We start from the raw sequence: 10232 nt of genomic DNA, 5'->3' as shown, positions 1-10232 counted from the left end.
ATATGAATATTGATAGCACATGTCAACTTTAAAAGGAACTGGTCCTGGGCACAGAGAACAGAGGTAATCAATAGCACTTTCCTGGTGTAAATCCCCAATGTTAAATGTATAGTCTTTGACCATTTTTTCTCAGCCTGGGGTCTGAGAATATCTGGGGTGCACCAGATATATTTTCAAAGATCTGCAGTAACTTATCCCTTTAGAACAGGCCTGTTGGAGGTTACCAGGGGCTGGGAGTGAGGGAGGGGTGGAGAAGGGGGAGAAATAGGAAGTTATTATTTAATAGGTTCAGAGTTTCTGCTTGGGATGATGAAAAAGTTCTGGAAATAGATGGTGGTGATGGTTACATACGATTGTGAATGTACTTAATGCCACTGAATTGTACACTTTAAAATGGTTAAAATGTTAATTTTTAGGCTATGTATATTTTACCACAGTGTTTTTTAAAAAAAAGATCAATATGGACTTTCATTTCCAGCAATATGGCATATTAGCCATCCTGAAAAAACTTCCAAGGACAAAAATACATAAAATATTGGAAAAAGTATTTTAAATATTTCATAAGTGCATAGCTGAGGTAGTAGAAAGTAAAAGAAATCCTCAGAGGAAAATAAAAATGCAGGATGAGAAGACACAAATCTAGAGAGGTGAGTGAGATCTAAAGCTGGTGGCTGCCCTGATGTCATCTGCTGACCTTAGCTGTTTTAATGGGCCCTCAATAAGGACAGAAGATAAAGCCCAAGACTTGGAAACTGGACTCTATCAGTGAGTGAACTTAGAACAGTCCAACCACTTCCAGAGTGTGACCTGAACAAAACTTGCCTTTCTTGACCTTGGCTATAGATGGAAGAGGAAAAAAAAAAGTCTCCCATGAAATTTTCTGATTCCAAATAAAGAGGCAACCAACTGAATGGATAAAGATTTTTGCAAACAGTGCCTCCAATAAAGGGCTAATATCTAAAATATACAAGGAACTCATGCAACTCAACAACAGAAAAACAAACAACCCAATTGAAAAATGGGCAGAGGACCTGAAGAGACATTTCTCCAAAGAGGACATACAAATGGTAAATAGACATATTAAAAAATGCTCAATATCACTATTTATCAGAGAAATGCAAATAAAAACCACAATGAGATATCACCTCACCCCAGTCAGAATGGCCATCATCAACAAGACAAATAGTAACAAGTGTTGGAGAGGCTGTGGAGAAAAAGGAACCCTCATGCACTGTTGGTGGGAATGCAGACTGGTGCAGCCATTATGGAAGGCAGTGTGGAGGTTCCTCAGAAAATTACGAATAGAATTACCATATGACCCAGCAATCCCTCTCCTGGGTATCTATCCAAAAAATCTGAAAACATTTATACATAAAGACAAGTGTGCTCCGATGTTCATTGCAGCTTTGTTTACGGTGGCCAAGACACGGAAACAACCAAAGTGTCCTTCGATAGATGAATGGATAAAGAAGCTGTGGTATATATACACATGGAATACTATTCGGCCGTAAGAAAAGATGATATAGGAACATTTGTGACAACATGGATGGATTTTTAGATTATAATGCTAAGCGAAATAATGCAGACAGAAAAAGCAGAGAACCATATGATTTCACTGATATGTGATATATGAACCAAAAACAACAAAAGAACAAGACAAACAAATGAGAAAGAAAACCTCATAGACACAGACAATAGTTTAGTGATTACCAGAGGGTAAGGGGGCGGGTGGGCGATGAGGGTAAAGGGGATCAAATACATGGTGATGGAAGGAGAACTGACTCTGGGTGGTGAACACCCAATGGGATTTATAGATGATGTAATACAGAATTATACACCTAAAATCTATGTAACTTTACTAACAATTGTCACCCCAATAAACTTTAATTAAAAATAAATAAATAAATGAAAAGAAAAAAAGAAAAAGGAAAAAAAAAATTTCTGATTCCGAACTGGCCTCCAGTAGGTTTGAAGCCTATAAGTCTTGGTAATTCCTATTGCTTCTAGAGCAGGCTTGTTTTCCATCTTCTTTCTTAAAATTTGAAAAACCATCATAGATCAATTTTTCAAGTAGAACACACCCAGTACATTCACCTCTTACCCCCATAACAGTCTCCCTTTGGGTACTTTCTGGCTTGTTCCAGTATCGTTTTAAGGAATGACCATTATGGGAAAGAGTAACACAGATTTGGCTCAACCTGTACAGAGTAGAATGGGACTACTACCACTCGTGATTGATGTATTAGTTATCTACTACTGAATAAGAAATTACCCTAAAACTTAGTACCTTGAAACAACAACATTTATTATCTCACCATTTCTGTGGGTCAGGAATCTGGGCACAGCTTAGCCAGGCCCTCTGGCTCACGTTGTTTCACAACGTGGCGGTCAAGTTATTAGCTAGGATGGCCCTCATTTCAAGGCTTAGCTGGGAAAGGATCTGCTTCCAAGCTCGCTCATGCAGTTGTGGATAGGATTCAGTGTCTTCAGGCGGTTGGTCTGAGGGCCTCAGTTCCTTACGGGCTGTTGACTGGAGGCCACCCTTGGTTCTTTGCCACATGGGCCTCTCAACAGGGTAGCTCACAACATAGTTTGCTTCATCAGAGTGAGCAAGTGAGGAGAGACAGAAAGAGGGAAAGACAGAAGTCACAATGCTTTATAACCTAATCATGGAAGTGACATCCCATCTTTTTTGCCATGTGCAGTTTGTTAGAAGCATATCACTAGATGCAGCTCACACACAAAGGAAGGGGATTACACAAGGCATGATTACCAAGAGGCAGGGATCATTGGGAGCCATTTCAGAAGCAGCCTACCACAACTGGACACCACACTTCTAATCCAGAACCTAAAACTGTGACCTACAAAAACGCAACATTAATGATTTAAATTTAAGTAACCCCAGGTTAGTTAGTGAGGCCCTTAGGTACTTGGCAAATATAAAGGCCAGTCCTCTCTGCAGAAATTTACCTTAAGCTCAGGCATTAAGTACTTCCACCAGATAGAGTTCCAACAAACATGAGTTTGCAGTAAAAAAGAAAAAAACACAAGTCACCATGAGCGACAATTAGCAGAAACAAAGGATCAGACCTGCCAATACTATAGATACTGGAATTATCAGATACACAGTACGTATATAATAAGCATGTTTAAGCTATACACTGAAAAATATGGCTAAGAAACAAGAAAAAGTAAAAAATAGTACATCAGATTTGAAACAAAAATCATTTTTAGGAATGAAAAACAAAATAATTGAAATTAGAAAAATCAATAGACTCGTTAAAACACCAGATTGAACACAGCCGAAGTAAGAAATAATGAACTGAAAGATAGATTTCAAGAAGTTACCCAGCAGCAGCAAGGTAAAGGCAGGGAAAATATTAAAGAAAGGGAAATAGATAAGGAGGATAGAGAAGCTGTTACATCTAACTGGACTTTCAAAATGAGATAAAAGAATAAGAGAGAGAGAGTTTGTTTTTCTCCTGTTAATCTGTCTTTTTATTACAGATGTATGTCAACCAAGAACCTAGAAAGGTAAAAGGAAAATTATTTTTCTTCCCCCACATGGCCAAATGCCTACTTCAACATCATTGATGGCATTCCTAAAAATTTATTCAACCAGTGATCATATAATGGAGTAGGTATCATCATATATAATTAGTGAAACAATTTCAATAATATAAAGTGTTTCACTTGAATGTATTGAAAATATTTTAATATTCACTTTCAAATATATGTAAGCATTCTAAAATAATTTGGACTGAAATTTTTCTTTACTTGTCCTAAGTATACATCCATCACTTGAATAACAAATATACACCCATTGCTGAAGAGTAAAATGCTGCAATAATTATGATTTTTAAAACTTTTAAGTTTATATAGAAAACCACTTATTAAGAATTGCATTGCTCCGCTTTTGCTAGGTTATGCTGTGGCAACAAACTCTGAAATAAAAAACTGGATTTAATTTTTTGTTATTTACTTCCACTTAGGCCATAAGCCTTACAAGAAAAATTTTCACATCTTGCAAGGGTAAATTAATAGCAGAATGTCAGTTTACCACCTTAAAATTTCATAAGCAGGAAAAATTCCAACATCCTGTTCAACAGCATCCTTGATAAATCATCTTCAATTTAAATATAATAAAGAATGTAAAGCGTAAGAAGGTTAAAATAAAGTGTAAGAGCAAAACAAGGTATCAAAACTTCATTTTATTCCCACTTGTCAAACTTTAAAATAGTAGAGTTTATGAGAAGGCTTTAAGAAGAGAATTCCTTATAGTTCTATGTCTAGGGAAGCTAAAGTTAAAAAAATCTTATTGACGATATTACTATACACCACAAGTCAGCATGCTTTTCCTTTTAAGGGCCAGGTAGTTAATATTTTAGGCTCTGCGGGCCATTAGGTCTCTTGTCACAACTACTTAACTCTGCTGTGGTGGTGCAAAGCTGCCATAGATAATGCAAACAAAGGAGCATGGCTGTGTTCCAGTAAAACTTTATTTACAAAACAAGCAGAGGGCTAGATTTGATCCTCAGGCCGTAATTTGACAACTCCTGCTATAAACTATGAACTATTTTCAGCAGTTGAAGATGAAGGAGTTTTCATATTTGCTAAAGCTATAAATCCTAGTTGTTAAGTTCCTTCTAGAAAAATGTGTTATCTAAACATTTCTTGAATTGTATTCTGCTGTGTACAGAAAGGCTATGATATTACTAAATGTGATACTTTATCTTGGATGTCAGACATTTGGGTACGCAGAAACAACTACAAGTTATATTTAAGTCTGACAGCATGATAAATTAACAATGAATTCAACTCAGCTTCTGTTTAATTGTTGAGAGTTTACTGAGATCTCACACAGTTATCAACATAATACATTCTGGTTGAAAAACTATTTATAGGATGGAAAATCAGTTTTAAAACTTGTCAATTATTATCAATAATAGAACAAACATGGTAAAGACTAAGAGTGATTTAGGAATCTTAAGCATATGATGTTATATATCCTCCAGTATGGTAATCAGAAAGCAATTATAACTGTCTATAAGCAGAAAGATTGTGGGCCACTTCACCATACTTCAATCAAAGACAAAAATACATGATGTCCAAAGATTTTGGAATTGCCTTGTCATATATTTAACAAGATGTTTAAACAAGATGGAATAGCAGTCACTACATGTTTACAAGTCATCTTGAACAAAACCAAAATAATATGATTTTTATATAACAACAATATATCTTAACTTATTAAAACTGCTTGCAGAGAAAGGACTTTGCTTGCTGGAACCTGAGGAAGAAGTAACCCAACCAATGCTCTCAGAATGCAAATATTTTTTACATATAGCTGCTGAAAAGATTCTCTTGTCATTCTACTCCAGGAAGATGCTGATACTGGAGTACATGAAATAAAACTGAAATGCAGATGGAAAAACCAAAACGATTGATTTCTTGAAAGCTAATTATATTACTTCTTTGCTATATTTTTAGAGCCAAGGTTTAAGAAAAAATTCTATTCATGTGACTGTGTAAAACAGCAATTGCAGGCAAAACATAACTATATTAGGAATAAAAAATGTAAGTAAAGAAGCTTGAGATTCAGAGAACGTTTTCTTCAACTGGTACTAGAAGCTTCCATGCGAGAGACTGCTTCAACCAAATTGCACCACCATCAGCAACCACACCAACACTAGGATTTATAAACGGAACTGAGCCTTTACTTTTGTTGGTTCCTATAAAGAGAAAGGAAAGCTTAATTATTTTGTGGTAGCATCAACACTAGCAGTATCCCATAATGGTAGCACTAACCAAACATTATCTGCTATTGTGCCCTCTGTAGGTGAAAGTGAGGGGGAGAAAAATTTTCCTCTCTCCTTTTAGGTTCTTTCAGTTGGTCTAATATTTAAATCTACATAAGACAGAATAACAGGAGAAAATAACCAAATTTAATCACATGCATATGTACGTGAACCCCACAAATCTGAGAGAATCAGAGACCTCACATACATGAGGTTCAGGGACAGAAAGGTAAAATTAGGTATATATGACATTCTGAGCTAAGGATGAGATAAGAAGTCTTGGTGTTCCGAGGGGAGGAGGGTCATTCACAGGACAATAAGAAGAGCAGATGTTCAGTAATTAGATATTTGCCCTGCCCTATAGATAGGCCATAAAAGGTTATTTCTGGAAATAACTCTGATTATGGGAAAGGCCCCTAATTTAGATTCTTTGAGGGAGAGGTAATTTTCCCTTGAGCTATCAGGGTCTTGATTGTCTTCAGCTCAAAATAATCCACAGGCTAAAGTGGCACATCTTGGGGAGGCCTGTTCTGAATCCCTTCAAAAGAGAGCACCTATTTATGTGGTAAATAACACTACTGTTTATTTCCAGGTATATTTTCTTTACTCCTAGGTATACAGGGGATTACATTCCTTCTGCCCTTAAAGGCACAGCTATTTGACTACTTTGGGTTCATGAAATGTGAATGAAAGTAACCTCTACATATCTGGGCCATGGCATTTCGCTGCCAGTGGTAAATACTCTAGTTCTCTCTTTAAGTCAATTAAATAAGTCTGCAGCACTGAACCCTGAGCTTCATTTTGAGATGTGGGCATGATAAAATGCTGGAGTCTCCATCAGCCTGCCAGGCCATGATGGATACATATCACAAACAAAAAATAAATCTTTGTTGTTTTAAGCCACTGGGATTTTAGGGTTTGTTTCCCAAGCATAACCTAGCTTATAATGACTGGTGCAATTTAGTGTCATAAATGTATAGTCTTAATGACCCCAGAAGCAAACTACCAGCTTACACTTGATAAGAAATTTGAATGGAATGTCAAACTTTAAAAACCTGAATATTAGCATTTTAATAGTAAAATTTTAATAATAGTTTTTAAATTAATAATATCTAATTTTTATACTTCATGTTGATTCTGGTATCTTAGAAGTTTATTATGTGATAGTGGCATTCTTCTGTCACCAAATATTGATTTTTAACATGTAGCTATTTTGCATTTAGCCAAAATGTATATTTGGTGCCACTCTAAAAAAATATACTAAATAAAAATTAGATGACTAAAAGCTTGGCTCTGTGCCCTTCATTTAAAATAGTTACTTGACAGAAACCTGAAACGATTTGTAAATCGTCACAAATTTTTTCTAATGAAGAATACCTTGATTTTCTAAAACTCAGGCATTTTTTTTGCTGCCATTTTGCATCCCCTATCTTGTCTCTCCTGCTGCCACCAGCTGGCTTCCGCTACTGATGAATTCCAGAAACCAGCAGGATTCAATTCAGTGTTTTGTTCTAACTGCTGGTCCCTGATGAGAACACTAAGTCAGTTAAATAAGTTAAATTTTAGCTTGGGAATAGAAAAACACAACTTATTTCCTACATATTTTGTATAGTCAAATAGCCACACAGTAGCTGATACTTGTCCAGCTAGAGTGGACCCTCTAGACGGTCCAGACAAGCCCACAGGCTAACAAAAGAGAATACAATTCAATTCTTGTTAATATTTTCTCCTCTCAGGGAAGAACGGTATTAAAAATTACAGGAAGTATATAAGAGCAAAGGTCAGTTCAAATACAATAGCGTACCAATAGTCTTAGTGTACTCTTAGGCTTTAATAACTTCAGAAGTACAAATTCTACAAACTTACACAAAACATCATGTGAAAGTAAAGTTATTTAAATTTCTTTCGTGTTTATTTGCTCTTGGGAATTTTAGAACAGTAAACGTATTTCAGTATTTTGTTTCAGTCAGTATTTGTCATCCTCAATTAGGGGGACTAAAAAATTTGAAATTTAAAATTATTCAAAATTCAAACTGGGGGAGGGAGGTTATCACTTTGTGAGGGGTATAAATGTCTAACTATTACATTGCTTTGTACACCTAAAACTAATTTTAAAAATTGTTCAAAATTCACAAAATGAGTAAGTATAAAAGAAATTTAAGCAAACATCCAAGTGATGCTTTTTGCAAGTATGTAGCATTTATACTTCTGAAATTATCAAAACCTAAAAGTGTATTACGACTTTTAGGACAGCTGTACATTGAAAATAGTGGAGTCACTGGGTGCTTGATTATCTTTTATAATTTACACCCAGCTGTGTCTCAAATAAATTGACACATTTTGTAGTAACACATACACACATATAGACAAGATAAGGCATAAGGTTTCTTGAACCTAGAGAGGAGATATAGTGCTAAATTATTAAAACTTTAGGAAAAGTGTGGAGAGTGAGGCAAACTAGTAGCAATATTTGTAATACAGGTTTCTATTATTACACTTTAGTTTTACTTTAGGAGGGGTTGAGAGTGCATTTTTATTCGGGATACTTGTTCTTAAGATAGTATTATGTTCTCGATATTTGGGTATTAGTATTTTTATTGCTAATAATGCTTTTCCAGAAAAGTTAACACAAGTAACTTTAAGGACTTCAACATTAAGAGAAGAGAATGCAGAAAAACAAAAATTAGTTTTCCTTTCGTTAGAGATCGTCTAGTTCGGTGGTTCTCAATCTTGGCTGCACAGTGGAATGATCTAAGGAGCTTAAAAAAATACTAATGCTTGGGTCCCAAGCTGCGATTGACTTAATTAATCTAGGCTATAGCACTTTAATAAATTTTTATAGCCCCCTAGTGCTCCTAATGTACAGCCGAGGTTGAGAACCACTGCTCCAAGTCAATATATAATCAGGTATGTGTCAACATAAAAATATGTGTATGTTCACAGCTCCATTTTTTTTGTTTTGTTTTGTTTTTACCATAGAACCAGTCTCAAATTTTGTAACGAAAGAGGTTGAGAAAAGAACCTAATTTAATCAACAACATGGATAAAGCTATGTCAGGGTGGAAAAATTTCTCCTCTTCCCTTCTAGGTTTTTCTGGCTGGTATAAAAATTAAATTGACATGAGACAGAATAACAGGAGCAAAGCAAGCAAAAGTTTAATAACAAGTATACCTCCTGTATACATGGGAGAGATCCAGGAAAACTAAGTAACTCTGAAATGGCAGAAGCCATCACCTTAAATACCATCTTCAGCTAAAGACAAAAGATTTGGGGGGTGGGGAGGAGGCCAAAAATGGGTGGTCGCCAGGCAAAGCACAGTAAACAAGGGTCAGGTCGTTATGCAGAGTTAAGTCCCTGCCTTCTGCATTGATAAAAAGAGTTTCTAGGGATTTATTCATCCTGCTCTTCCTGCTACAGAGAGGGAAACATCTTTACAAATGGAGAGTTCCTTTATAAATGTAAATGTCTCTTAGGAAAGGGTAACTTCTACTCGGTTTTCAGAGCTTCTCTTATGTTTTTTGTTTTGTTTTCTTAAATAACCAGTTTAAAATAATCAATATGCCAAAAAGGGTGGCAAATATTTTGAAGGTGGCAAATTCTGCTCCCCTACAGCTCTAAAATATTATGTTGAGCAAAATAAACCAGACACAAAAGAGTACTTATTGTATGATTCTATTCACATAAAGTTTAAATTAGAAGGGGGAGGGAGGTTGACTGGAAAAGAAATTCCTGAGATGGAAGTGTTCTTTATTTTGATGAGGGTACACAGTATAGTTATTAAGGCTCATCGAAATGGGCAGTTGAGATCTGTATTATGCTTTCGCTATGTGTAAATTACACTTAAATAAAAAGAATAAACGTAACTAACTTAAATCTGGATACCTATGACAAGGTGTGGGAGGCGGAGACGATTATTATTACTTCAGATGACCCCAAACCCTCATTAGATCAAAAGCAACAGCGAACACCAGACCATAAGTGGAGAGAATGAAGAGCAAACTGCAGGGAGAGCCAAAGCCTAAGAAATCACTAGAACGCAAGCAGCGGCAACCGAGCGGATGCCGAGATCGCGGCGCCCGAGTGCCCCATAAAAATAAGCCCCCGCACCCTTTTCCGGTACTCGCAAGTCCGTCAGTCCGTGTGACCCCACCGGAAGGGTCCGGTGGAAAACAGCGCCATCGCGAGAAGTGAGCCGGTAGCAGGTTGGTTCCTGCGCGGATGCTGTGGTTGTAAGCGCCGCGCGGTCGGCTGGTTGCGGCTCGCAGGGAGGAGGACGCCGGGGGCTCGCCTTCCCTCCGCTGCTTCTGCCACTGCCATGATTCCGGTGTCGCTGGTGGTGGTGGTGGTGGGTGGCTGGACTGCCGTCTACCTGACCGACTTGGTGCTGAAGGTGAGAGCTTCGGGTTGATGGCTCAAGCCCGCGGTACCCAGGG

At 36.9% G+C, this 10232-nt stretch overlaps 1 protein-coding gene across 2 annotated transcripts in view; it reads left to right on the top strand.

Annotated features, from left to right (window-relative positions):
- Positions 1 to 9929: 9929 nt before the first annotated feature.
- The window catches only part of MBTPS2 (membrane bound transcription factor peptidase, site 2), a 42221-nt gene continuing 41918 nt past the window's right edge, over positions 9930 to 10232 (top strand). Inside the window, exon 1 of one of the 2 annotated variants that reach the window (XM_033109944.1) lies at positions 9930 to 10189. In XM_033109944.1, coding sequence (XP_032965835.1) covers positions 10115 to 10189 — 75 coding nt within the window. In that variant the 5' untranslated portion in view covers positions 9930 to 10114. The remainder of the gene's footprint in view (positions 10190 to 10232) is intronic. The other variant, XM_033109953.1, reaches the window with a different exon arrangement.

Source organism: Rhinolophus ferrumequinum, chromosome X (assembly GCF_004115265.2).
Source record: "Rhinolophus ferrumequinum isolate MPI-CBG mRhiFer1 chromosome X, mRhiFer1_v1.p, whole genome shotgun sequence".
In the NCBI taxonomy this organism is placed as follows: domain Eukaryota; kingdom Metazoa; phylum Chordata; class Mammalia; order Chiroptera; family Rhinolophidae; genus Rhinolophus; species Rhinolophus ferrumequinum.
This window is presented reverse-complemented; position numbering and strand designations above follow the sequence as displayed.